The following is a 26,877-nucleotide window of genomic DNA, read 5'->3' on the forward strand; positions in this document are numbered from 1 at the left end:
CGGGCTGAGGCAGCTGCTGTGCTCATCTCAGCACCTCAGGGGTGGGACTGCGTGGGCTGGGGGGGCAGGGCTGCTGCCTCTCCACCAGGTGAGGCTGAGGTGCCCCGAGCACAGAGGAGTTGCAGCTGACCAGGGCACCGGGGGGGTTCTGCCCACTCTGAGGCCATGGGCAGCAGCAGGGTGCAGCTGCCCTCACCAAGACCCTCTCCTGCCCAGGACAATGCCTCCAAGCTGCTCCTGGCCCTCATGGAGAGCAGGCACGACAGCGAGAACGCTGAGCGCATCCTCATCAGCCTCCGCCCACAGGAGCTGGTAAGGGCTGTTGGGGAAACAGCTCCAGCTGTGCCCAGGGAGCCCCCAGCCCTGCCCCAGCCTCCCCCCAGCCTCCCCCAGCTCACTGCCAGACCTCTTCTGCATGCAAGTCCTGGTACCAATCCAGTCACCGCCTCCTGCCCGAGCATCCTTGCCTAATGAATTTGCCAGAGCCACTCGTGGTCAGAGGAGGAGAAGAAGGCAAGGAGAGAGGGTGACTGTGCCTCTGCTCCCCCAGGTGGATGTCATCAAGAAGGCCTATCTGCAGGAGGAGGAGTGTGAGAACGCTGAGGTGTCCCCGCGGGAAGTCGGCCACAACATTTACATCCTGGCACTGCAGGTACTGAGCTGCGGCAGGAGGCTCCTGCCCTGCTGGGCCCCTGCCTTTGGCTCTCTCTACTCGCACGCCCTGCAGCCAGGCTGAGCTCCCGGAAGGCAGAGCTGGGCAATCAATTTCTGCTGGGAAAAGACCTTCCAGGTCACCCAGTCCAAGCCTTAGCCCAGCACTGCCAGGGCACCCCCAACCCATGGCCCTCAGCACCACAGCTGCACAGCCTCGAGCGGCCCTGGGCAGCCTGTGGAGGGTTTGGCAACTCTTTTGGGGCAGAAATGTGCCTCTTGGCTTCCGTGCAAAGCCAGCCCTGGCACTTTGGGCACCCCACCCCATGCACCCCAAATGCACTGCTGGCTGCTGCCCAGCCCGAGCTCACCCAGCTGCCACTGTCCCCCTCCAGCTCTCCCGACACAACAAGTCCCTGCAGCAGCTCCTGAAGCCAGTGAAACGCATCCAGGAGGAGGAAGAAGAGGGAATCTCATCCATGGTATGGAGTGACCTCAGGGAAGGAGGCAGAACCCTCACAGCCTGCCCTGCCCCTGGCTGGGGGCTGCACAAAGCTGCTCCTGCCACCTTGCTGGCTCAGGCTGGGTCTGTGGTTAAGATGTGCTGGGCTTTGGTGTTGCCCAGGGTGGCTGAAGGCAGAGGCTGAGCTCTTGGAGCCCCAAGGCAGCTGCACCTTTTAGAGCCAAGCTGCAGGGAGGCTCTCTGCATCTGGGGGCTCTCCAAGGCAGGTTCAGCTGTGGGAGCATATCCAGCTTGCTGCAGGAGCAGGCTGGTGGCCCCAGCAGGGTGCTGCTGGTGCCTGCTCTCTGCTCCTGGTGCCTGCTCTCTGCTCCTGGTACCTACTTTCTCCTCTTCCCTTCAGAAAAGGCAGGGCCGAGCCCTCTGCTGTCGTTCCCTGTCCGTGTAGCTTAGGCGCTGGCCGGGAAGCAGAGCGCTGTGGTTTGCCTGGGGGCTGGTGGGCGCCGATCTGCACTTGCAGCGTTAGCAGCGCTTGGCTGTGATCGTTGCCACCTCGGGCAGGGCTGAGCCCCTCCAGGGAGCCTTCAGTCATCTGCTTTGCCTGGACCCCTCCTCAGCTGTGGTGGCTGCTGAGGAAGGCTCTGCCAGCACACAAGGAGCTGCTGCCCCCCAGGCTGAGGCCACTCTCATCCTCTCTCCCTCTCCCACCTCCCAGCTCAGCCTCAACAACAAGCAGCTGACGCAGATGCTGAAGTCGACGGCGCCGGTGCAGGAGGAGGAGGAGGATCCCTTGGCCTACTACGAGAAGCACACATCTCAGATCGAGGCAAGCCCTGCCTGCCCTGGGGGTGCCACCGTGCACAGCCAGCCCCGGGGTGCTCCCTCTGCCTCCTGCCCGCTTCTGTCACTCCAGAGGCCTTCCCACCCCTGTGCCCAAGGGCAGCAGGCAGGGCTGAGGCGTTGGCAGAGCCTGTGAGGAGCTGGGGCAGGGAGCTGCCACCCCCAGCCCCTTCCTTTTCTGCCAGCAGCAGTGGGGCTGCAGCCTTTTGGCAGCTCCACCTTTGCTGGTCGGTTTGGATCTCCTTGCAGGTGGAGCAGCAAGGTCCAGGTGCCCTCAGCCTCCCTCCAGCGCAGGCAGTGCTGCCTCTGCTGGGTCACAGAACCATGGAGTGGGTTGGGCTGGAAGGGACACTAAAGTGCCAACCCCCTCCCATGGGCAGGGACACCTCCCCCTAGCCCAGGCTGCTCAAGGCCTCGAGGCTTAAACACTTGCAGGGATGAGTTGTCCATAGCCTCTCTGGGCAACCCCTTCCAGTGCCTCCTCACCCTCATGGCAAAGGACTTCTTCCGAGTGGGCACTCTAAATGCCCCCTTGGCTCCAGCTGCAGTTACAGATGAGTGGGCACTTGGTGCCAAGGGGAGGGGAGGCTGCCTCTAGGAAAGAGGAGCCAAAGCCTGGCAGGGGCAGGGTCTGATGGCTCCGTGCTGCCCGCAGATTGTGCGCCTGGACCGCAGCATGGAGCAGATCATCTTCCCCGTGCCTGGCATCTGTGAGTTCCTCACCAAGGAGACCAAGTACAGGCTCTTCACCACCACGGAGCAGGACGAGCAGGGCAGCAAAGTCAGCGACTTCTTCGACCAGTCCTCCTTCCTGCACAACGAGATGGAGTGGCAGAAGAAGCTGCGCAGTAAGAGCAGAGCAGAGCTGCCCTGCCTGGCAGCCTGGCAGCGGCCTGCACTCACAGAATCCGAGTGCCAGGGTGGGAGGGACCCCGAGGACCTTCCTAGGTAACAGCAGCTGGCACAGCACCCTGCCAGGCTGAGCCCTCAGGCTGCCCCGTGCAGGGGGATCCACTGCTGCCCCTGGGAGGTGATCCCCAGTCTCTAACTGCAAGTCACAGCCCTGAGCTCGCTGTGCCCCTGGCTCTGCAGGGCACAGCGCAGCTGGCAGCTTCCAGGAGTCAACCAGGACCCCAGGGGTGGTTTTCCTCCGTGCCTGTTAGTGCAGTGCCCTGGCAGCCTGGCATGCAGCTTGCAGCCCCTTCCTGGGCTGCCACCTGTGGCTGTTTGCCCCCGGAAAGCTCCTCCCTGCACTGCTGCCTTCTGCTGAGCCAGGGGCAGAGCTCCTCGTGGGAAACAGCCCAAGCTCCTCTGCCCCTGCAGCCCTGCTCCAGCTGCCCCCAGGGCTGCAGCTGGCTGGAAGTCCTGGCCTAAAATACCAGGAGCAAGATAAAAGTCTCCAAGGCCTGGGCAGAAGCTCCAAAGGCGTTTGGAGACCCAAGCAGAGCAAGCTCAGGGATTCAGCAGGAAGCAGTTGCCAGCATGGCTGGGAAGCTGCTGCCTTGGTCTGCTCCTGGGGCCAGCAGCAGTGCTGAAAACAGAGAGAGCCTCCTCTGAAGAGGCTGAGGTGGGGGAGGAGGAGGATGGAGCTGAGCCAGCTCCAAGGTGCCAGAGCAGGTCAAGGGACTGAGCAGGCAGGAGGTGAGCAGGAGCCCTTGGGGCTCCGTTTCGGCAGGGAGGGGCAGCTCTGTGAACGCTGTGGAGGAGGTGGGAGGTGGCTGCGTGCCCCGGGGCTGGCGGCAGGGCTGCAGCGGGTGTGTGAGCTGTTTGCCTCCTCTCCCCCCAGGCATGCCGCTGATGTACTGGTTCTCCCGCAGAATGACGCTCTGGGGCAGCATCTCCTTCAACCTGGCTGTCTTCATCAACATCATCATCGCCTTCTTCTACCCCTACGTGGAAGCCACTTCCATGGGTGAGCGTCTCAGTGCCTACTGCTGCCAGGGTGGAACCAAAAGGGCACAGCTGAAAGCTGATCCCTGAGCTGTCCTCCCCCTCCCCAGCTCTCCCTTTGGCTCCTAAAGCCCCCAGCACTCTGCTGCTCAGAGGAAGGGGCTGAGCCAAGCTGCCAGGTGCCAGCCCTGCCAGGGAAGAGCCTCTGCTCCCTGGGCTGTGCAGGGAGCGATGCAGTGGCAGAGCCTCTGTGTCAGCAGGAACCATCCCAGCCAGTGCCTGCCACCAGGCCTCTCCCCCTGCCCTCTGATAACCACCCCAGGAGGCTTTCTGGACAGCCTGGGCAGCAGCACTGTGCCTGGCTGCCAGCCTGCCCTGAACCTCCTGCCACTGAACCTCTGTGGCTCTCCCCTCCCCAGGAGTGTTGGACTCCCCCCTGATCTCACTGCTCTTCTGGATCCTGATCTGCTTCTCCATCATGGCCTTGTTCACCAAGCGCTACGGGGTCAGGCCCCTGCTGGTGGCACTGATCCTGAGGTCCATTTACTACCTGGGCATTGGACTCACCCTCCACATCCTGGGCGCCCTCAACGTGAGTCAGCCCAGGGCTGAGGTTGTGCCAGGGCAGGGCAGGGTGGGAGGAGAGCAGCAATGTGGCCAGGCACTGGACCAGGCTGCCCAGGGAGGCAGTAGTGGTGCCCAGGGGGGTGGTGCTCAGGACACCTGTGCCCATGGCAGCATGGGCCATGGTTCAGTGGGCACAGCAGTGCTGGGCCAGCAGCTGGACTCAGTGACCTTTGAGGGCTCTGTGACTCTCCACCTGCTGAAAACAAGCTCAGGAGGCTGCAGATGCCAACCCCTCCCCTTCTCTGGCTGCTCCCCAGCTGACCAACAAGATTGTGTTCGTGGTGAGCTTCGTGGGCAACCGTGGCACCTTCATCCGTGGGTACAAGGCCATGGTGATGGACGTGGAGTTCCTCTACCACGTTGGCTACATCATCACCAGCGTCCTGGGGCTCTTCGTGCACGAACTCTTCTACAGCATCCTGGTACACCAAGTGCAGCTCTGGGCCCTGGGGGCAGCCTCTGCCCTCTGAGGGGCACCTGCCAGGAGAGCCACTCCCTGCTGCAGTCCTTGTGGGGGCTGAGCTCTGCCTCCTGGCATCTCTCTGCTGCTCTTTTGCCATCTCCCTCTTTCTGATCCCTGCTCTGTGCTTCTCTGGCTCTGCTGGGGGCCAAGGGGAGCTGCTGGGGCAGAGGCAGGTGGAGATGTCCTCTTCTGGGCTCTCCTGCTGAGGCTGAGCTCTCTTCATCCTCCCCTGCTTGCCTAGAGCAAGCTAGGAAACCGAAATGCTTGACCCAAGAAGGTTCAGCTGAGGTCTGCTGAGCCACCCAAAGATCTGAGGCCTGGGAGGGTGAGGCAAAGCCTCCCTGCAGCATTCCTTTGCCCCTTTCCTTCCAGCTCTTTGACCTGATCTACCGGGAGGAGACTTTGTTCAACGTCATCAAGAGCGTGACGCGCAACGGCCGCTCCATCCTGCTGACAGCCCTGCTGGCTCTCATCCTGGTCTACCTCTTCTCCATCGTGGGCTTCCTCTTCCTGAAGGATGACTTCATCCTGGAGGTGGACAGGCTGCCAGACAGCAAAGCCAAAGGTTGCTGTGGGTTGAGATAGAGAGGGGCTGGGACCAAGAGTTGGTGCCAAGGGGGCCAAGGTCAGGCTGCAGCTTTGCTCCCTCTGTGTGCCTCTCTGCAGCCTGGCTTCACCCCCCTGGCACTGACTTCTTGGGCATGGCCCAGAAAACATCTGCCTGGGACCCCTGGGGCCCTCGTGCTGCTTTGGAGTGGGTGTGGGGGGGTTAGGATTGCAGAGGAGCAGTGGAGGGCACAGCTGCAAGTCAAAGCTTTAGCACTGTGAAGCTCTTGCTGAAAGCTGAGCAGGAGACTTCAGAGCTGAAAAGGGCCAGGAGAGGGTGAAGCAGCAGCTTGGAAGCTACAAGAGAACCTGAGGCAGCCACAAAGAGCTTGGCTGTGGTAGGCTGACTCTCTGTGCCCTCTTGTGCTTGGCAGAGGACCCCTTGGGGATGCAAAGGAACATGGAGACCTTCATGGAGTCGTGCAGTGGGGACAAAATCAGCTGCTCTGCTGTGCCCACTGCTCTGGAAGGTAAGGCAGCTCCGGAGGAGGGCTGCTGGGTCACCAAACCTCTCCCAGCTCTTCAGAGGTGGGCACAAAAACTCCTCCTCCTGGCACCTGCTGGGTAGGAGCCTGCAAGCTCGGCAGCGCCCCTGGCACGGCGAGCGGTGAGGGGTGAGGGAGGTTCGGCTTAGGCAGAGAGGAGGGTGGGAGCTGAAGGAGCCCCAGGCAAAGACCTCCCCAGCGAGGAGCTGCTGGCTGGGAGGGCCACGGCGGCAGGAGCCCTGCCCACGGCTCGGGAGGCTCTCTGGTGCGTGGGTGCTGTGGGTGCTGTGGCTCTGTTGCTCTCATTGCCCTCTCTGCTCTCCAGCAGCAGAGGCTGACCCCTGGGAGCGAGCCTGTGACACTCTGCTGATGTGCATCGTCACTGTCCTCAACCACGGCCTGCGGAACGGAGGGGGCGTGGGGGACATCCTGCGGAAGCCTTCCAAGGATGTGAGTGTGGGCGGCCCCTGGAGCCCCTCCTGCTGCCCAGCCCTGCTGCCCGCGCAGCTCCGCCGCTGCCCTCACTGCCTCCTGCCCGGCAGCTCTGACGCTGCCAGCCCTCTGCCTCCTCGCCCTCTCCTCCTCTGGTACCCCCAGCCCAGCAGGGTGGGCTGGCACAGGGATGTGTAGCACACACTCTGATCCCTTTCATCCCAAGTGGGCACCTCATGAAGTGCAACAAGGACAAGTGTAGGGTCCTGCACCTGGGGAGGAACAGCCTCCTGCAGCAGTGCAGGTGAGGGGGGACCTGCTGGGAAGGGCCCTGGGGTCCTGGTGGACAATGACTCACCCACGGCACAGCAAAGTGCCCTCCTGGCCAGAAGGCCTCAGTGGTCTCCTTGGGGGCATTGCCAGCAGGTCCAGGGAGGTTCTTCTCCACCTCTGCTCTGCCCTGGTCCATTTCTGCCTCAAGTGGAGGAGAAACTTCTCTGTTGTGAGGGTGCTGGAGCCTGGAGCAGGCTGCCCAGAGAGGCTGTGGAGTCCTGCTGGAGCAGTGGGGTTGGACTGGATGGTCTCCAGAGGTCCCTTCCAGCCTCACCATTCCATGGCTCTGTGATTCTGATTCCTTCCAGGAGTCCTTGTTCCCTGCTCGGGTTGTCTACGACCTCCTCTTCTTCTTCATCGTCATCATCATCGTCCTCAACCTCATCTTTGGGGTCATTATCGACACCTTTGCAGACCTGAGGAGCGAGAAGCAGAAGAAGGAGGAGATCCTGAAGACCACCTGCTTCATCTGTGGTGAGCCTGCAGCCTGGGGGTGGGCACTGCCCCACAGCTCTCCCTGCCCCCTGAGGCTGAGGGCAGCTCCCAGCTGCTTTCTGGTGTTCATTTAGGTCACAGCAAAACCTCTGCTCCCTGCTGGGTCCCTGCAGCCTGAAGAGGCTTAAAGGGCACAGCCAGAGAGGGGAAATGTTCTGTGGTGTTCTTCACCTGCTGCTAGGGAGGAGTTAACTAAAGCCTGGGGAGGGGGTCAGTGCCAAGAGCTCTCCTCAGCACCATCTTGCTAAGCAAAGGCAACGCAGCAGAATGCCCTGAGAAGCTCCCAGGCAGCATCCTGACATGAAATGTACTTTGTCAGAAAGGCAAATCCCCAACCTCTTGAGCCTGATTTGGAGCCCAGAGCCACTGGGCAGCAAGCACAGCTGGGAGCACTTCAGCCAGAAGCCTCCCACAGCCGCAGCTGGGTTCTTGCTGCTCCTGTGGGCACTGCTGCTGTGCTGGACGCCAGCTCCTTACTGACAGCACTCCTGGGAGGTCCCCCGGGAGGGAGCAGTTACCTGCCCCCTGCTCATACCTACTTTCTCCTCCTCTCCCCATCTTGTCCTCCCTGCCCTCTCCCCACCTCCTCCCTGCCCTCCGGGCGCGGCTGCCTCGGCAGGGCTGGAGCGGGACAAGTTCGACAACAAGACAGTGTCCTTCGAGGAGCACATCAAGTACGAGCACAACATGTGGAACTATTTGTACTTCATCGTGCTGGTGCGGGTGAAGAACAAGACAGACTACACGGGGCCGGAGAGCTACGTGGCACAGATGATCAAGGTGAGTGTCCTCGCAGGGCTGCCACCAGCTGCCCTGCCCCAGGGAAGGAGCTGCCGGGAAGCAGCTGGCCAGAGAGGAAAGGGAGCTGAGAAGGAGCCCTTGGAAGGTGTTTGGTGGTCATTGTTGTGCCTCAGTCCTTGGCTGTTTGCTTCCTCTCTTCGGCCCGGCCAGCAGCACCTTCTCTGTTCGATGTCCTGCGCTGTGTGTCTCGGGCTCAGGCCAAGCAGCACAGGCTGGGACTCAGAGAGGATTTCAAGGCAGAGGGAGGGGAAAGTTAGAAAAGAAACTAAGAAAATCTTCTGAGCTTGAGCTCAGAGAACTAAGCCAAAGGACCTCAGCAGCAGACTGCTCCTGGCTGGCAAAGGCACAGCCGAAACGAGCCTCGGGGAGTCTCTCTCATCCCTGAGCACAGGCAGCTTCCTGATACACCCCACCAGGGCTCTTCCCTCCTCTTCATCTCCTCTCCTGCTTGCCCCTGCAGAACAAGAACCTGGACTGGTTCCCGCGGATGAGAGCCATGTCCCTGGTCAGCAACGAGGGGGAGGGGGAGCAGAACGAGATCCGCAACCTGCAGGACAAGCTCAACACCACCATGAAGCTGGTGTCCCACCTCACCTCCCAGCTGAACGAGCTGAAGGAGCAGGTACTGCAGGCAGCTGCTGCCCTGCCCAGAGCAGACTGGGAAGCAGAGGAAGAACCAGGCTGAGCCAGCAGGGCTGGGACGCTGGCACGGAGTTCTGTACTAGGAGGGAGGTGTGGGGGGGGCCCAGCCCTGGGCCCATTCTAGGACAGGTCATTTGGGGCTCTGAGCATCCTGGTCTAGCTGCAGATGTCCCTGCTGAGTGCAGGGAGGTTGGACTGCCTGAGCCTTCCAGGTCCCTTCCCACCCAAACCATTCCATGGTTCCATGCTAACGCCAGACACAAAGCAAAGGGCTCCTGCAGCTCTTGGTGGGGCATGCCTGGGACTTCTCATCAGCTGCAGTCCAATCAGGGCACTCTGGCAGGTGCTGAAAGCATCCTTAGCCAGTCAGACACTCGAGGAGGGTGCTGGGGAAGAGCCAGGGCCTGGACTCCTGCCTCACCTGTGTCCTTCTCCCATCTCCAGATGACCGAGCAGCGGAAGCGCAGGCAGAGGATGGGGTTCGTGGATGTGCAGAACACCATGAACCACTGAGCGCCAGGAGCAGCACCAGCTTCGCCCACGGGGGGGCTGCACTCAGGCGTCAGCTACGAGGCTGCTTGTGCCTGGGCTCCAGGCATGGCCACCCCTGCCCGCAGCACCACGCAGGAGAGCTTCAGGCACCACTGTCCCTAAGCGCTTGTAAGCAATGCCGGAGCAGAGCCTGGCCCCGCAGCCCTGCCCCACACCCGCAGCCCTGCCCCACAGCCACAGCCCAGCCCCCACAGCCGACTCTGCTGCCCTGGGGGTAGAAAGCTTCCCCAGGACTCGCATTGCTCCTTGCAGTAGCTCTTAGTTCGCCAGTGGGGAGGGCACTGTCCCTCTCTCCATGCGCTACGCCCCGCGGAGGTGCCGCTGGGGGTGGTGTAAGTAGCTGTAGGGCTGCACTGTTTAACTTATTCTGCAAGCCAGGCACTGCCTGCCCCGCGCTGCTCCCTCTCCCTGCTCCCTCTCCCTGTATTCTCTGTCCCTGGGCTGCAGGAGAGCAGAGCTGGAGTAAGGGAGTTGTTAGCTGAACTCGCCAGGTGGAGGCGCTGAGTGGTCCTGCTGTGGACCAGTCCTCTGCCGTCTGTGGCCTGAGGACCTTTCGGGAGGAGGAGGAGGCTGCAGGTTTAGAGGTCACTGTGAAGGGCTGTCCTGTGGTTTAGTCTCATCTCTGGGGTAATGTTGTACTTCTGTCGTTGTCGGTTTGTTGTTGTTTTGGGGTTTCTTTGGTTGTTTTTGTTACTTAAGAACCGAAGTGTAAATTGCCTTAACTAAATTAAACACCAACAGTCACCATAAAAACGTAGCCGTGGCCTGGGAGCTCCTCCTGTGCACGCTGCTGGGGCTGGCAGAGTGGAGAAGCAGCCAAGGAGCTGCAGCCAAGCCTGGGCTCTGGCTGCTAAGCGCTGAGCTGCTGGGGGATGCTCCAGGCAGAGCCTAAATGCTGCCAGCACCAAGCACCTTCACCACCACCTTTGATTCCTGAAGCTCTGAAGCAAACTCTCCAATTCTTTCACTCCTGGCCAGGAAAAAGCCCTTCAGAGACACAAAGGAGCAGCTGCTGGAGCTGCCTGCAGCCAAGCAGCACCTGGCATAGCTGTGCTCTAGACACCAGGCAGTGCTGCAGGCAGCCCAGCTGCAGGTCTGTGCCTCTGCCTGCAGAGAACAACGCAGTAAAGCTTTAGAGGAGTCAAAGTGGCCCACGGGGAGGGGACAGCCACACTCAGAGCTGCTTATGGCCCCAACAGCCAGCAAGAGGCTGGAGCACGGTGGGTGTTGGTCTCCTCTGCCAGGTAACAAGTGACAGGATAAGGGGAGCTGGCCTCGGGCTGCCCCAGGGGAGGGTTAGGTTGGACACGAGAAGAAAATTGTCCACTGAAAGGTTGCCAAAGCCTGGCCCAGGCTGCCCAGGGAGGTGGTAGAATCCTCACCTCTGGAGGTGTTTCAGAGCTGCAGAGATGTGGTGCTGGGGGCCAGGGCTCAGCCCCAGCCCTGGCAGAGATGGAGAAGGGTTGGGCTGGATGAGCTGAAAGGGCTTTGCCAGCCCACAGGATCCTGACTGTGTCATTAAGCCCTCAGTAACCCACCCAGAACCTTCACACTGCTGCAGCCTTTGAGCTGTCACTGAACTGCTGCCCTGCTCCCCTGGCACCATGGCAAGGTCACCCTCAGCCCTCTCCTGGGTCCTTCCTCAAGGCAAAACACAGGCAGGAAAGCTGCCCCTCGGTGCCAGTGCAGACAGACAGCAGCACAGGTCCAGCCCCACAGCACTCCTGTCAGAGCTGCCATGGCTGCAGCTCCTCAGTGCAGCTCCTGCTGGAAGCCCAAGGGTCAGGTCTGAACTCCACAGAGGTCTCCCCCCAACATGATGCACCACCCCAGCATGGCTCCAGCACAGGCAGCTTGAGCTACAGCCCTGAGTTCTAGGGAAGGCACTAAAGGAAGGTGCCAGGTGCAGGTCTGCCCCAGGCTGCTGTAGCTAAGAGCAATCAATGCTTTATTCCTCCTGGCCACACAGAGCCTTGCACATATGTACAGTGGCAGCTGGGGGCTGCCTCTCACTTCGAGTCCTCCTCAGGTTTCTTGGCAGAGAACTTTTCTCTCAGCTTCCTCCATGTCCCTTTTTTCATCTCTTCCATCTGCTTCAGGATGTCTGCAAAAGGCAGAGAGAGAGCTGGGGAAAGGGGGAGGAAAGCAGAAAACCAAAGGACCTCTTCCAGCAGCTTTGCCTTACCAATCTTTGCCTTTCCATCCTACTGCAATTCCATTTGAGGGCCTCAGGCAGCTTTCTTTTCCCTTCCACTCAACTGTGTGGGGACTCCCTCATCACTTACACCTAATATCCAGTTTCCATGCACAGCAACCCAAGTTAGGAACTGGAGCAGAACAAAACTGCATCAGCTTCCTACAGAGCACACAACAACTGAGCTGACTGAGAGCCCTCCTCCACCATGGCCCCTCCTGCTCCGGCCAGGGCTGCTCGGGGAGAAGAGTTCCTGAAGGTGGCGAAACAGAAGCTGAGCTCCTGACCTAGCAGAGCTGCTTCCCTTCCACACAGCTCCTGCTGGCTGAGCTCAAAGAGCTCTTGGCAAAACACAACCAACTGCCCGCCCTGGAGGGCACTGAGGAGCTCCTCAGCCCTCACTGAACACCTCCACACTCACCCAGCACTCCCACCCTGCCCTCTGCTCACAGCTGCTGAGCAGAAGGGGAGCAGTGAGCACCACAGAGCCCTCAGGGAGCAGTGAGCACCACAGAGCCTACAAAGGACTTTCTCTCCTGGCCTGCTCTGAGGCTCCAGCCCAGGGTCACTACCTGTGGCCAGTATCATCCTGCAGTCCTCTACTGTCACTCCAGTGAAGTTGGTGTCCTTCAGCCGTGGGTACTTCACAGGGCAGTCAGAGGAGGAGAGAGAGCAGAAGATGTTACCAGCAGTGCACTGAAAAGGTCCAAAGGTCACCAAGCAGCAGAGCCTGAGCTCGTTCTCGGCGCAGCCCCAGCCTGGGCACTGTCCACAGCAGGAACTGTCACCTGTGCTGCTCGCAGCTGCCACACAGCCCAGGAGCTCTGCAGCCTCCCTGGGTGCCCAGAGGCACCAGGCAGTGCCTGCATCCACCTGAGCACTCCTGTGGCTGTCCCAGATGCCTGCTGGGCTGCGGCAGGGCAGTGCAGTGAGCACCCCTCAGGAGGGCTGAGGCCCCTGGCAGGGCTCACCTTGTTCCTGTAGTAGTTGGTGTGGATCCTGAGCAGGCTCTCGTACATTTGGTCACAGGCCTCAGGGTCAGCAACCTGCAACCACAGAAGAGCTCAGGGTGGAAGGGACCTCAGAGCTCATCTCCTCCAACCCCCCCAGCAGGGACAGGGACACCTCTCAGCCAAGCTCAACTGCCCAAGGCCTCATCCAGGCTGGCCTGGAACACCCCCAGGGAGGAGGCAGCCACAGCCTCCCTGAGCAGCCTACTGCAGAGCCTCAGCACCCTCAGTGCCAAACATTTCTCCCTTCTCTCCACTCTGAATCTGCCTCTTTCAGTTCCAAGCCACCAGCACCCTGCAGGTGAGCTCCAGCAGCCTGCAGCCACTGCCCAGGGCCCTGCTACTGCCTGCAGCAGTGAGAGCAGCAAATCTTACTGCACCTGAAGCAAGCAGACACCAGGCTGCCAAAACACCCTCTGTGCTCCTGGCTCCTCTCCCAGCCCTCCCTGCTGCTGCCTGCCACTCCACTTCCCTTTGCTGTATGAACTCTCTCTCCATACCAACTGAAATCAGCGCTGCAGGCATCAGCTTAGCTTTTCAGGAGTGGCAGCTCTGGGATGCTGGAGCCAGTTGGTGCAGCACATTCACCTGCCCACGAGAAAGCAATCAGCACTTCCCAGGCGCTGCTGCAGCCTCTCCTGGCCACCAACACTGAACCAGGAGCCTCTCAGGGGCCCTCCAAGTGGCAACTGCAGATCTGGAACAAGGTTTTCAGGCCAAGAGAGGACACATTTGCATTCCACAGCACCACCTCCCTGCAGCCCTAAGCTCCTCAGTTATTTTCAGCACCAAAGCCTCAGCCCCAGCCCAGCTCCATGGGCACTGCCTCCTGACAGGGGCAGGCAGCAGCTCAGCTCCCTCTGTGCTCCTCACTACACTGCACCAGCCCCTGCCAGGCACCCAGCAGCAGGAGGGACACAGCCTCCAGCTGTGCCAGGGCAGGCTCAGGCTGGATGTCAGGAGGAAGTTCTGCCCAGGGAGAGTGACTGGCACTGGAATAGGCTGCCCAGGGAGGTGGAGGAGACCAGCCTGGGTGGGGCACTGAGTGCCCTGGTCTGGGTGACTGGATAGGGCTGGGGAGAGCTTGGCTGGGTGACCTTGGAGCTCTCTTCCAGCCTGGCAGGTTCCTGCCTCTCTGATCAGCTCAGCAAACCCCCTGAGGGCCTCAGTCCCAGCACAGCACTGGCAAATCCCAGCCAGGGCAGGGCACACAGGAACACATCCAGCTGGGTTTGGAATGTGTCCAGAGGAGACTCCACAACCTCCCTGGGCCTCTGTAGCCACTCCATAACCACAGGGGTGGGATTGCTCAGGACACAGAGCAGGCACTGCAAGAACCTGGGGTGGATGTCAGCCTGTGCTGCGAGAACAAGCACTGAGGCTGCCTGGGGTGGACTGAGAGGCACAGAATGGGTTGGGCTGGAAGGGAGCTCAAAGCTCAGCCAGCTCCAGACCCCTGCCACAGGCAGGGACACCTCCCACTGGAACAGGTCACTCAAGACCTCATCCAACCTGGTCCTGAACACCTTCAGGGAGGTTGTGGAGCACAGAAGCACCCAATGTGATCTTTGATCCCATTCTGTGCTTCTGTGCTCCACAACCTCCCTGGGAAACCTGTGCCAGGCTCTCACCACCCCCAGCCTGTGCCAGTGTCATTCCCAGACCTTGTCAATAGTCCCTCCCCATCTCTCCTGGAGCCCACTTCAGATCCTGCAAGGCCACTCCAAGGGCTCCTGGAAGCCTTCTCTCCAGGCTGCACAGCCCCAACTCTCTCAGCCTGTGCTCAGAGCAGAGCTGCTGCAGCCCTCTCAGCATCTTGGTGGCCTCCTCTGGGCTGGCTCCAACACTTCCATGTGCTGCTTGTGTTGGGGGCTGCAGAGCTGCCCCCAGGACTGCAGGTGGGGTCCGAGGAGAGCAGAGCCAAGGGGCAGAATCCCCTCCCTTGCCCTGTGCCCACACTGCTCTGGCTGCGCAGACCTGGGCCTGTGTTCCGCGGCCGAGCAGGCTGCGCACACCGTGGCCAGTCCCGAGGGCCGAGGCAAGCTCCGCGGGGCCCTGCGCACCCTCGGGGGCCGCTCCGCGGGGCCCTGCGGCGCCTGCGCGGCCCAGGCTCCGCCTCGCTCCCCCCGACCCCACTCAGGCCGCGGGCTCGGAGGCGCCGCCGCCCGCGCGGCCTCACCTGCGTGTTCTCGCCCTGGCGGAAGGCCTGCGCCACTCTCTGCCGCAGGACGGCGCCCAGGTCCCGCTGCCGCTTCGTCTCCTCCACAGGCCACTCCTCGCAGAGCCTCAGGAACCGCCGGTACCTGGCGGCCGCCATCGCTGCGGCGGCGCGGCCATGCGCGCGTGCCACCTACGGCAGCCGGGAGGGGCCCGGCCGCGACGCGCGGGCGCTGGGCGGCCCCGGCGGCGAGCTCCGCCCCCCCGCAGCTAGCTCCGCCTCCCCGGCAGCGAGCTCCGCCCCCCCGCAGCTAGCTCCGCCCCCGGCACCAAGCTCCGCCCCCCGGCGGCGGGGCTGGGGGAACCTCCGCGGTCGGCCGCGGCGACGGGGAGGGGGTCCCGGCCCTGCGCACCGTGAGCCGGCTCCGAGCGCTGCCTGCCCAGCCGCGGCCCGTCCTGGGCTGGTGCCCGGCAGCAGGGGCCGGGAGAGGATCCTGCCTCGCCGCTGTGCTCCCCCTGCAGCGCCGAGCCTGCCGCGAAGGGACGAGCGCGGACGGTTTGAAGCTAAGAGAGGAGATTCGGACCGGAGAGAAGGAGGAAATGTCTGGCGCTGAGGGTGGTGAGACCCTGGCCCAGGTTGCCCAGAGAGGTGGGAGATGCCCAAGCAGGAACCGGTCCGGGTCAGGTTGTTTAGGGCTGTGAGCAGCCTGCCCTAGTTGCAGGTGTCCCTGCTGACTCCAGTGGCTTGGACTGGATGGGCTTTAAAGGTCCCTTCCCTCCCGAACCAGCCTGGGATTCCGTGACTGGTTCCCGGGGGTGCTCTCGGCGAGGGCTGGGAGAGCTCTCGGGCTTCTGCCGTGCCCTCGGATCGCAGCTGCAGAAGGGTCAGGAGTCGAAGCACAGGCAGCAGCACTGCTCTGAGGAGCATCCCCGCCGGGCTCAAGCCTGCCCCGCGTTGCTCAGGCAGGTCTGGCTCTGCCCATTCATCGACTCTCTTCTGCCTGCTCTGCCAAGCGTCCTGCTTCGTGCAGCTGGCAAAGGCTTCTCGCTCTGTGGTGCCACAGACGCTCAGGGCACCTGGCAGCAGCAGGCACCTGGCAGCTACCTCAGCCTGTGGCTCTTGGCTGTTCTAATGCCCGGGAAATCCTGCCTGGCTTTGCCCATCTCCAGGTGGGGTAGGTGAGGCTCAGAGCCCCTCCACCTGGCAGGTCCTGTGTCCATTTCTGCGGGCCGGAAGGGAGATCAGGGACGGAACGGGAGGGGGTTGGGTGCTCTGCACCACCGCTCAAGCAACAGGTTGCTGTTTTCTTGCCAGGAGCAGTGGCAAGTGAGGCATGCAGCCAAGGCAGGCATCCTGCCCTGCTGCTGAGCTGCAGCTGGCTGCTGGTGGCATGCTTGGAGCCTTCATCATCCTTCCCCACTCTCGAACCCGATGGACACATCCAGCAGGAGGCTCAGCAGCGGTGCAGATGCTGAGGATAAAGCCAAAGAGCTGTTCCCAGGCATGGTCAGCAGCAGCCACAGGACCGTGTGAGCCAGCACTGTCGATGACTCCATCCCCTCCCTGCTGAGGCAGAGCGTTTGTGGCTTGGGTTTTTATGGGCATCTGAGTTTGTGGGCATGAAATATGCAACACTGGGAACAATATCCAATTAAATAATGAGGTCTTCCCAGATGGACTTCAGGCCAAGTGAAACAATGCAGCTGGGCCAGAGAACTTAAATTTCCCAGCTATAAATGGCAGCAGTTGACCAGCTGTGTGCAGTAAAGCACAAGTGAGGGAGTTTCTCTTGAGGTCTGGCATTCAGAGCTCCTCAAACCACGCAGCCCCTGGCCGAGAGGGCAGAGCCTGGAGGTGCAGTGCAGGGTCAGAGCTGGACACCAGGGCAGAGCTTCCGCAGACAACTTTATTGCCAGCCCCAGCCCTGCTCCCCAGGAACGGGGCCTGAGGCTCTGCTCCTGCTCTACAGATTCTCCCTCAGGTTCCCCACCCCAAGCAGGAAGGAATTGAGATTCGTTCCAGAGTAGTAAAACCTGCCCACAAAAGCTGTAAACATTGGTTAGAGTCTTTTGTTGCTGCCTCCTTCAAACGCACACACACCACACACGCAGAGTCCCCAGCACAGGACTGCCAGGAGGCCTTCCCTGCCCAGGCCCTGGCTCAACCTCACAATTTTTAAATGGATTTTGGTTCTTGGTTTCAAAACCTCCATGTGAAGGAGGTTTTGTGGCTGATGTCTGACACAGTCACTGCATCCCCTATTGCCAGCCCCTGCGGAGCCTCTGGCACAGAAGGTTGTGCACTGTGCCCTGTGGGAATCCCACAGGGACACCAAACCCAGGTGAGGTCCAGTTCTTGGTCTGAGGTCCCCCTGCTTGTATGCCTGGAGCAAGGCAGACCTCAGCAATGCCTCATGCCTGTGGATCCAGACCATCAGGGGTGGGTTTTGCTCCCCCACCTGTGTCTCTGTGCTCAGCATGAGTCAAGTGATGCTGCAGCCTGTTCTGACCCCATGGAACAGCCTTGCTCAAGCACACAGCAGCTCCTTAGCCCAGGAGGCTTCCTGAGCGTGGAAGTGAGCAGGTCCTGGCTGATTGTTAAGACTCAAGTGAGGCTTCCTTTGTGGCTCCCAAATAAGGACAGCAGTAAAACAAGGAAGGAAAACAAATCACCTGACTGATGGCAGGCAGAGCAGATTCCTTCAGCTCTTTGCTTTTCAGCTCAGTCTTGGCAGTGGCATTGTTGGTGCTTTCCTAGCAAGCTGCCCCTGCCCTCATCCCACAGCTGACATCCAGCAGCTGGGAGGGGCCCAGGAAAGGGCCCTGGCGCAGGACTCCTCGGGCTGGGGGTCACCAGGAAATCCAGAGGACTTCCCAGAATGGATCATTTGCCTTCTGAGAGACTCTGAAGGATTTTGATGAGGTTCTCCAAGCCGAACATGTAGCCCTGGTCTGGGCCATCGTGGGTGGTGTGGTTGCATTTGGAGCCTTTGAAGGTGGTGTGGGCAAAGTCGATCATGCGGACGTCGACCCTGGGGTGCTGAGCGCCCTGCGGGGGGGGGCAGTTTGTTCTGGGGAAGTGAAGGTGGTTACCCAGGGCTGCTGTGCTCTCTTTGTGCTCCTGTCCATCGTAGATGATGAGGAGTGAGCTGGAGTAGAAGCGGTAGGAGCTTTGCTTCCTGATGACGGAGAGCAGAGCCTTGAGGCGCAGCACGATCGGCTCCAGCAGCTCGGTCCGCAGCCGGTTCCCGTCGCACAGGAACTGGCGCAGGGTCTGCCTGAAGCCCTCCGCTGAGAGCTTCCTGCCGAAGTATTTGTCCTTGCAGAGAAAGTGTCCAGTGTCTGCTTGGTAGACCTGGAGGGCGAAAGAGCAACAGCCCAGCCTCAGCCGCTCAGCCCTCCCAGGGCTCTGGATCTAAGCCCGCAGCGCTCCGCGCCAGGAGCGGCGCTGGGGCAGGCTCCCGCCCGAGCCGCACCCTTAGGCGGTTCCCTTCCAGCCGCTGCTGCGGCTTCTCGTGGCGCTGCTCTAACTGCCCCTGTGCGAGAGCCAAGCAGCTGAGAGCCACAGCCCTGGCGGCAGCGACTTACGGCAGCTTCCCTCCGGCTCTGGCAGGAGCTGGCAGTGGAACTGTCAGACGCTTTGGGCTGGCAAAGCCCTTTCAACTCATCCAGTCCAACCCTCCTCCAGCTCTGTCAAGGCTGAGGCTAAACCCTGGCCCTCAGCACCACATCTCTGCACCTCTGAAACACCTCCAGGGCTGAGGATTAACCCCCGGGCAGCTTGTGCCAGCCTTTGAGAACCCTTTCAGGGAAGCAGTTTCTCCTCGTGTCCAACCTAAGCCTCCCTGGTGCAAATTGAGGCCATTCCCCAGCTTTCTGCTCAGTCCCTTGAAGCACTGCGAGGCCACCAGAAGGAGCTGCGAGGCCACCCTGGAGCCTGAACACCTCCAACTCTCTCAGCCTGGCCTCACAGCAGAGGGCTTCCAGCCCTGCCAGCACAGCTGTGGCCTCCTCTGCTCCAACAGGTCCTGTGCCCTTCCCTGAGCATCCTCTCCTGCTCCAGGCAGCACAGAGCCGGGAGGAGATGAGCACAGAAGCGCTCGGCGCTCAGCAGCAGGGAGCTCCTCGGCAGCCGCAGCCTGGCCGGCGGGGCCGGGGCGGTGCTCACCTGCATGCCGCAGAGGCGCACGCCCAGGGAGGCGGAGGTGCTCTGCTGGCACTTGCGGATGTGCCGAGCCTTCTTCTCCTCGGACGCGTCGTCCCCGTGCTGCCGAGTGCCCATCTTCAGGTCCAGGATGCAGGGGTAGCTGTACCTGGAGACCACATTCTCCAGCAGCAGAAACTCTGCCCAGAGGCTAAGGGAAACCCAAACCTTTGCATTTCAGACTCGGAGCAGCTGCTGAGGCTCTCCAGCACAGCTGACTGCCCCAAGGTGGCACTGCCAGGGGCCCCTTGCTGCCAAGTGCAAGTCCTGCCACCAAGCACCACTGTGGCACCGTCACAGAATCACAGAGCCAAGCAGGTTGGCAGAGAGCTCCAAGCTCCTCCAGCCCAAACTCTCCCCCAGCCCTGTCCAATCACCCAGACCATGGCACTCAGTGCCCCAGCCAGGCTTGGCTTCAACACCTCCAGGCACGGCGACTCCACCACCTCCCTGGGCAGCCCATTCCAATGCCAATCACTCTCTCTGCCAACAACTTCCTCCTAACATCCAGCCTGAACCTGCCCTGGCACAGCTTGAGGCTGTCAGTGTCACCTCTTGTCTCAGCTCCTGCAGTGCAGCCCTGCCACCGAGCACCACCGTGGCCCTGTCAGTGCCACCTCGGGTCAGAGCAGAGTGACTCCACCACTCTCCAACAGCCTCTGTGGCCAGGGAGGTTCTTTTGCTCGTGGATTTGCCCCTAAGCAGTGGGAGAAGTCAGCAGAGCTCTGCGCTTTGCCAGAGCCTGGGCAGAGGAGGGGTTTGGATGGTTCGCGCTGTTCTCTGCAGTGGTGCTGGGGGGAGGAGGAGCAAAGGATACGGTGCAATTTGTTCTCGTTGTGCTTGGACAGGCGGCTCAGCTGCTGCCGGTGGCAGTGCAGCCCCCAGGGGTTGTGGCTCTTTCCCTCTGGCTGGTTCCCATTTTTGTCCTCCAGCAGCGGATCTGTGCAGTACTGAAGGTCTGTCCTCAGCAGCATCTTCCCCGGGCAGCTGGACAGAAAGGCAGAGGAGAGGTTTGCCTGGCAAGCTCCGCAGGGGAATGTTCCCTGCCCTCCTCTTCTGTGCAGCCTCCGACTGGGTCGGGTAAATTTCCAGGGGCTCTGGAGGCAGCACTCAGGATGGGCTCCTGCAGGCTCCTTTGGAACTCCCTAACGGTGCTTTTCTGGGAGCCAGCCCTTGCTGGGTGCCAGTTTCAGAGTGTGTTGGCTCCTCTGCCCAGCACCACTCCTAATACCAGCGGCAGGAGTCTCTGCCAGGGCACCCGAGGGGCACAGCACAGGCGAACTGTCCCACAGCAGGGTTGATTCCCGGTTTAGAGGGCCTGGCTTCGAGCTGGGAGCAGAGGGAGGGAGCAGTGAGATTTGTTCTCCTCGGAGGGTCACTGCTTGGTGCCACTCATGCAGAACTAAGGCCTCCCAGCACGCTGAGGGCAGCGGCCGCATGGCAGCAGCATCGCAGCCTTCACTCAGGGCTGGCCTGGGGCTTTCTGAACCACGCTGGGATGGAAGAGCCTCTGGAGAGCCTCTGCAAGCCCTGAGGTGGTGGTGCTGTGCTGCAAGCACTGCAGTGGCCTTTGGAGACAGCTCTGCCCTGGGCAGCATGGGAGCTTCTGGGGCGGCTTTGGCTGCCCAGCAGCAGGAGGCAGATCCCTGCTGTGGCTCCCTGCCTGCTCTGCTGGGGCTGCTCCTGCCCTGGGAGCAGTCTGTGCCCCATGGGGACAGCTTCAGAGCAAAGCCTGAGGCACATCTTGGAGCAGCAGCAGCGCCCCAGGGGCAGCCAGACCTGCCCTGCTACAGCCACCAGCCAGGGAGGAGAGGAGCCATGGGGCACCGAGCTGGGCTGTGCCTTCCTTCCCCGTGCCTGGGCACTGCTGCTGCTCCTTTGGCCTTGGACCCAGAGGTGCCAGGGATGCCCTGGAAACACTCGAGGTCAGACCTGCTGTGGCCCTGGGCAGCCTGCTCTAGTTGGAGGTGCCCCTGCTGACTGCAGGGGCTGGGCCAGGTGCCCTTTGAGGGTCCCTGCCAAGCCAGTGCAACCTGTGGCTGTGAGCGGTGCCAGCACCAAGCCCAGGCAGCCCTGCCCACGGCAGCAGGTGAGGAGCAGGAGGGCATAGCAAAGCCTCACCTGTCTCTGAAGCTCTTGGTGAGCTGTGAGTGGCTCCACTTGAGAACGGTGCAGTCGCTGCCAGCAGCCCTCCTGTGCCTGTGCCTCATGGCCACCGAGGGGTCCCCCCCCCGCGCCCTCCTGCCGCCCACAGCTCTCTGCCTGCAGGCTGGGGCTGGCAAGCAGTGCCAGGTTGCCACAGCTGTCCCTTTTGAGGTGCACTGAAACAATGCCTGGAGAGGAGAGGAGAAGTCAGTCACATGGATAAAGAAGTGCAGGGCAGCAGGAGGACAGTGCCAGGCTCTGCTCAGGGGAGTCCAGTGACAGGATGAGGGGCAGTGGGTGCCAGCTGGAACAGAGGAGGTGCCACAGGAAGAGAAGGGAAAAGTTGTTCCCTGTGAAGGTTCTGGAGGCCTGCAGCAGGCTGCCCAGAGAGGCTGTGGAGCCTTCTGCTCTGGAGAGCTTCCAAACCCACCTGGCTGTGCTCCTGGGTGCCCTGCCCTGGGCACCCCTGCTCTGATCTCTCAAGGTCCCTTCCAACCCCTCCCATGCTGTGAGTCTCTGCAAACCAAACCAGAGTGAGATTAACCTGGGGGTTGCCAGCCAGGCCTGGCCACCATCTGCACCTGCCCCAGGTGGTGCAGCCTTCCCCAGGGCTGCTCAGCTTCCTCCTCACGGGCCAGAGGCCTCACACTGGTCCCACTCAGTGGCCTCACACTGGTCCCACTCTGCTTTGAGCTGCAGCAGACACCTCGAGCCGCAGCCCTGGAGAACAGCCACAGGCTGCTCTCAGCCTCCCTTGCCAGGGCTCAGCTTGAAACCTGCCTCTGAACATTGCGTTCCTCTGCTCCTGCAGGCTCTGCTGTGCCACAGGTGACCCAGCAGGGCCCCGGGCTGGAGCTCCTGGGAGATTCATGGCAGGGATTTAGGCCTCACCTTTTAAGAGGAGGCAAGGCTGGAAGTGTTCTTCATTGGCAGGAAGCAGAGGGAGGGTTGGGCAGGGAATTTTCCGCGGGCGAGCAGCATGCCAGCTGCTTCCTGTAACTGGAGAGCCCCGGGAGCGTGGGCACAGGCAGGGCATGGGCTGCCTGCTGCCTGTGCACTGCCACGGCCGTGCCCTTGCCCAGGCAGCAAGGAGCAGCACCCAGGGAGGCTGAGCAGAGCCTCACATGCGTGGTGCTGCGGCACGAGGGGAACCTGAGCCCTCCAGGCTGCTCCTCGGTGCTCTCCACCCAGGTGCCTGCAGCAGCAGCATTGTGTATTTTAGCTCTGCCATTTCCCCTGACTACAGCAGCAGCCCAGGGCTCAGATGCCAGCCAGCCCACCACAGATTTAGCTCAAACCTCAGCCCATCCCTGCCATGGGGGCTCAAGTGACAGCAGGAATGGGCACGGTTCGTGTGGCAGACAAGCTCTGACCTTTCTGGGAAGGGCTGACAGCCTCAGCCGGGCTGCTGCAGCCCTCTCCCGGGGCTGTCTGAGCCCCACAAGGCAGCAGAGGCATCTTTAGAGCGTTGCCATTTCAGGCTCAGGGCGAGTGCCAGCCGAGTGAGCAGGAGCTGCTGCTGCCAGCTCTAGCTGCGGGAGGGCAGGTCGAGAGCAGGGCCAGGGGTGCTGGACCAGCGGAGCTCACCGCTGGGCGCCAGAGCCGCTGAAAGAGCCTCGTTAGCAGCACGTGGGGCTGGGCTGCATCCAGCTGTGCCCAGAGCACCTGGCCGGGGCCGCTGGGCACCTTGGCAGCTGAACCAACAGGGCAGCTCTGGGCTTCTCCTGAGCACCCTTGCCAAAGCAAACAGACAGCAAAGTCCTTCCCTGCTCTGCGAGGGAGATGCTGGGAAGCAAACGCAGACAGAAGGCTTTGCCCCCCCAGACTCCTGCTGGGTGGGTGGGAAATTCTCAGCCCTGAGCTGCAGGAGCCCTCTGTGTCTGCAGCCACCTCCCTGAGACTGGGGCTCTGAACCCCTCCTGGGCCCTGCATCCCATAACCCTGCAGCTCTGGCTGCATCTGGGTGCATTTCCCTCCTGCTCCCTACCAGCCCCTCTGGGCACCACAACCATTTCTGTTCCCCCTGGCTGTGCAGTTGGCCCCAGCAGGAGCCAGGGCAAGCTTGGCTCAGGCAGGCACTGATATGGGGGAGAGCATCCAGAGGCTGCTCTGCCCTGGGAGCTGGAGGGAACAGCTGAAATATTCCTTATCTCAGTGCTTCACTAGGGCCACAGGATGGGGAGGTTGGAAGGGACCTCTGGAGATCATTGAGTCCAAGCCCCTGCCAGGGATGGATCACTCAGGGCAGCTCTCACAGGATCCAGATGGATTTGGAGGTCTCCAGACTCATCTTTGCAGATGCTGCTGGTGAGCACCAGGAGCTCTGACTTCTCTGCTCCACTGGTGAAAAACAAACATCCACCTTAGAGATGCCTGAGAGCAGCCAAAGCCCTCCCAGCTGCCCGGGGCAGGGGAAGGCAGCAGAGCTTTGGCCTGCATCGAAGCCTTCTGACAGAGGCAGGCAGAGAGGGTCCCTGACTGCAAATCCAGCTTCAGCCACCGGCACCACAGCAGCCTCCGAGCCTGCCCCAGCTCCCTCTCTGCGGGCAGCGGAGCTGTGCTGCTCTCCGCGGTGCTAACGACCTGCCCTGCAACTGCTCTGGCAGCTCGAAGCTGAGCTCCGGGCTGGCACACAGGGACACGGGAGGCAGTGGGGAGATGCCCACAGGCAGGAGCAAGCAGCTGAGCTGCAAGACAGCTGCGATCCTCTTGCTCCTCCACTTTCCAGACTCTGCCTTCCAAGGACTAAGGGCCACCTCTCGCTCCTTGCTGTGCCCCCACAGAGGTCCTGCAGCGACCTGCAGCTGCAAAGCGAATGCCAGCAGGGGGCTGCCCACCTCTTACTGCAGCCACATCCAGCTGGCAGCAGAGCTGTGCTGAGGTCCTTTGGTGCCCCAGCCGCAGAGCCCCGCAGGTATTTCTGGGGGCTGGCACCACGCTGGTGGCATCCCAGAGATGCTGCAGAGATTCTGCTGTGCAGCTCAGCCCCGCGAGGGCTATTTTTAAGTTTAAAGAGCCTTCACTGAGTGCTGCCTGCAAGAGCAACCCGAGCAGGACTGGGCTGAAAAACAAACCCAGAACCTCCCTGCAGGCTCAGCCTGGGGCAGGAGAAGCTTTGCAAGGGGGCGGGGAGGGGGGGGGGGGTTGGGAAGGCAGCCCCAAGGTCACCAAGCTGCCTGCAGTGGGCAGGGTGGGGTAGGCAGGGGTTAAGTTGGGTTTGACTTGCTGAGTGCCAGCATTACATAACCACCTCAGCCTGGCCATGTGCAGAGGGTGCTGAGCAGCTCAGCATCATCCTCCTCATGCTTCATCCCTCCTGGGAAAACATTTCCCCCCTTGCCACCGGCTGGCATGCAGGGCAGAATTAGAAAGGTGCCAGCCTGCAATTGCTGGGTGATGCTCCCTGGCACCAATTCCCCTGGGGCTTGAAGCAGAAGAGACAAAGCAGGTAGGAAGGCTCATGGCCAGGCCTGCCCTACTCTGGCTGGCATCCTGACTGGAGAGGCAGAGCAGGGCTCAGCTCCCCAGTGCCAGACCAGAGTCCCCTCAAGGCAGCCTCCTGCTCTCCCTTTGGCATCTGTGGGCCTTTGCCCCACGGCTCTGCACTGCCCCCAGCTCCCCGGGCAAGGGCAGGGGTGGAGGAAGCTCTCCTGGTGCCAGCACTCAACCCTTACCAGACACCAGAGACCCCCTGCAGAGACCCAGGATACCCTCCCAGCCCTGCTGCTGTGCACAGCTTCACCCTGGAGCCAGCCTTGCCCACCAAGCCTTGCCCAAGCTGGGCTTGCTGATCCCAAAGGCCTTTGCCAGCCACAGGGATTCCAGGTTTTGGGGCTGCCCAGCCCCAGCCCACAGCTCCCCACCAAGCCTCAGCGCAGCCTCAGCCCCGCTGCTGGTGGCCACCCCGAGCCGCGGCCCCTCCTTACCCTTGTACTGGGGAGTGAACTGCCTCATGGCCAGGGGCAGCGACTCGTAGAAGCTGAGCTCCTGCGACACCAGCGGCTTGCAGACCGTGGTCTCGTCGTACTGCAGCATGCTCATGTGGCCTCCCACCTGGTGCACGAAGGGCTCCAGCAGCACCGCGGCCCTGCTCTCGCCGGGCTCCAGAGGGCTCTGCCCCACCATGGTGCTGGCCGAAGGACGCAGCCGAGGTCCTCTCTCTGTCAGCAGCAGCAGAGGGGGATCAGAGGTGGAGCTGGGGACATGCTGTGCGGGGACCCCCCACGCTGGGCTCTCACCACCGCCGTCTGCAAAACAGGGCATGGAGCGGTGTGAGAGGGCAGGGTGAGCCACCACGCCGCTGTCCTGGCACAGCCTGGCCCCTGCTGCCCGCTGCTTGGCACAGCAGGGTGGGATGAGGTCTTCAGGCGCCCAGAGGCCAGCAGGGAGCCCCAGCCCGAAAGGCAGAGTGCAGAGAAAACCAATTTAGAGCTGCTGGGGGGAAAAGCAACAGAGGAATCCTGAGGGGAGCTATCGGGCTCGTGTGGTGCCCTCACCCAGGCTGCTGCTCAGGGCATTCCTCGGGCTGGGAGTGCCAGGTTATTAATACCCTGCACCAGTGATGCCCCTTGCTGGGAGCAGCCCCGGTTTGGAGATGCTGCTGATGGTAGCCTTGGTCCTTCCCAAGCTGGGACACCCTTGCACAGCTTGAGCAAGCCCTGGTGCAGCTTGAGGCTGCTTCCTCTGGTGCTGTCGTTGGCTACTTGGGGGAAGAGGCCAGTGCCAGCCTCACTGCACCCTCCCTTCTGGCAGCTGTAGAGAGCAGTGAGGTCTCTCCTCAGCCTCCTCTTCCTCAGACCAATTGACCCAAATTAGCTCGCTCAGCCTCACACCTGCTCTCCGGACCCCTCACCAGCTTCATTGCCCTAAATCACCTTCACGCTGCCCTGCAGAGGCAGCACTGCCAGTGCCCCCTGGGAGCCTCCAGCACCGCCAGTGCCCCCTGGGAGCCTGCGGCGCTGCCTGCGCCGCTCACCGCCCGCAGGCAGCCCAAGCCCCCGGCAGGCTCCTGCCGCTGCAGTCAAGCCCCGGCGGAGGTGCGCTCAGCGCCGCTGCCCTTTTGTTTCTCGCCGGTGGAGTGGAGCGGAGCGGAGCGGGCTGAAAGCAGAGACAAAACCAAACCAAACACCAAACCGCGAAGCATTTCTACCTCCAGACCCGCCCTGGCAGCTCCTTTACCTCCCCCCGAGGTGCTGCGTGCCGCAGCCCCCCCTCCGCTTCCCTCTTCCTCCCTCACCACACCCTCAGGAGAGGAATTTCTGCTCTGCAATTAGCAGCCTGCGCCGCGGCGGGGAACAAAGGCAGGCGGCTCCGGGAGAGCTCTTCAGAGCTCTCCTGGAAGTTAATAAAAGCTTTCAGCGCTGGTGAAGTCGCAGCAACTTTTGAAGAGGCTTTTTCCTCCCTTGAAAGCTGCGAGGTTGGCTCTGGGTTGGGTTTTGTTGGTGCTGCTTTTTTCCCCCACTCCTTAGCAAGTAAACCATAAAGGAGACCAGCAGCAAGCAGGAGGCTCTGCGAGGAGGCCTCGGGAGCAGGGAGCTCAACGTGACTCCAGCCCAGGATTTATTGCTTCAGAGACACACCGAGGCTGAAGCCCACCCGCGGCACAGTCCCAGCTCTGGCAGCCTTGGTGTTGTGAGCTGGGGATAAATAACCCAAACTGACCATTCCCTATGGCTTTTGGGGTCCTTCACAGTGACAGTGACAGCATGAGAGGGGTTGGAAGGGACCTCTGGAGGTCATCCAGTCCAACCTCCCCCCCGCCCAGGCAGGGTCACCTGGAGAAGGTCACAGGAACACATCCAGAGATGGAGGCTCCAGCACCTCTCTGGGCAGCCTGCTCCAGGGCTCCAGCTCCCTCAAACGACAGAAGTTCCTCCTCCTGTTCAGATGG

At 61.7% G+C, this 26,877-nt stretch overlaps 3 protein-coding genes across 7 annotated transcripts in view; 1 reads left to right on the top strand and 2 right to left on the bottom strand.

Annotated features, from left to right (window-relative positions):
* Window positions 1-10,034, top strand: part of ITPR3 (inositol 1,4,5-trisphosphate receptor type 3) — a 42,770-nt gene extending 32,736 nt beyond the window's left edge. For 3 of the 4 annotated variants that reach the window (XM_064173832.1, XM_064173834.1, XM_064173835.1), the window contains 15 exons: window positions 217-312; window positions 551-652; window positions 1,047-1,133; window positions 1,827-1,937; window positions 2,607-2,799; window positions 3,738-3,863; window positions 4,261-4,433; window positions 4,726-4,890; window positions 5,304-5,496; window positions 5,912-6,007; window positions 6,348-6,472; window positions 7,096-7,261; window positions 7,902-8,062; window positions 8,544-8,705; window positions 9,170-10,034. In XM_064173832.1, coding sequence (XP_064029902.1) covers window positions 217-312; window positions 551-652; window positions 1,047-1,133; window positions 1,827-1,937; window positions 2,607-2,799; window positions 3,738-3,863; window positions 4,261-4,433; window positions 4,726-4,890; window positions 5,304-5,496; window positions 5,912-6,007; window positions 6,348-6,472; window positions 7,096-7,261; window positions 7,902-8,062; window positions 8,544-8,705; window positions 9,170-9,238 — 2,025 coding nt within the window. In that variant the 3' untranslated portion in view covers window positions 9,239-10,034. The remainder of the gene's footprint in view (window positions 1-216; window positions 313-550; window positions 653-1,046; window positions 1,134-1,826; window positions 1,938-2,606; window positions 2,800-3,737; window positions 3,864-4,260; window positions 4,434-4,725; window positions 4,891-5,303; window positions 5,497-5,911; window positions 6,008-6,347; window positions 6,473-7,095; window positions 7,262-7,901; window positions 8,063-8,543; window positions 8,706-9,169) is intronic. The other variant, XM_064173833.1, reaches the window with a different exon arrangement.
* Window positions 10,035-11,208: 1,174 nt separating this feature from the next.
* On the bottom strand, window positions 11,209-14,868 carry LOC135191505 (ubiquinol-cytochrome c reductase complex assembly factor 2). 2 transcript variants are annotated; one of them, XM_064173836.1, is made up of 4 exons: window positions 14,661-14,868; window positions 12,443-12,517; window positions 12,044-12,167; window positions 11,209-11,381 (listed from the first exon to the last, which is right to left on the bottom strand). In XM_064173836.1, the coding sequence occupies exons 1-4, from the start codon at window positions 14,796-14,798 to the stop codon at window positions 11,287-11,289; spliced, it is 432 nt and encodes a 143-aa protein (XP_064029906.1). In that variant the 5' UTR covers window positions 14,799-14,868; the 3' UTR covers window positions 11,209-11,286. The 2 variants fall into 2 exon arrangements, with proteins under 2 accessions (XP_064029906.1, XP_064029907.1); XM_064173837.1 differs by having other exon boundaries at window positions 12,044-12,113; window positions 14,661-14,863.
* Window positions 14,869-17,259: 2,391 nt separating this feature from the next.
* On the bottom strand, window positions 17,260-25,112 carry IP6K3 (inositol hexakisphosphate kinase 3). The gene is given in 6 exon segments (XM_064173781.1): window positions 17,260-17,993; window positions 18,807-18,982; window positions 19,660-19,829; window positions 20,964-21,073; window positions 21,075-21,175; window positions 24,914-25,112. Coding segments are annotated over 6 exon segments (1,227 nt in total). The 3' UTR covers window positions 17,260-17,522.
* Between the last annotated feature and the right edge of the window lie 1,765 nt (window positions 25,113-26,877).

The sequence above is a fragment of the Pogoniulus pusillus genome, chromosome 39 (genome assembly GCF_015220805.1).
Source record: "Pogoniulus pusillus isolate bPogPus1 chromosome 39, bPogPus1.pri, whole genome shotgun sequence".
NCBI lineage: Eukaryota > Metazoa > Chordata > Aves > Piciformes > Lybiidae > Pogoniulus > Pogoniulus pusillus.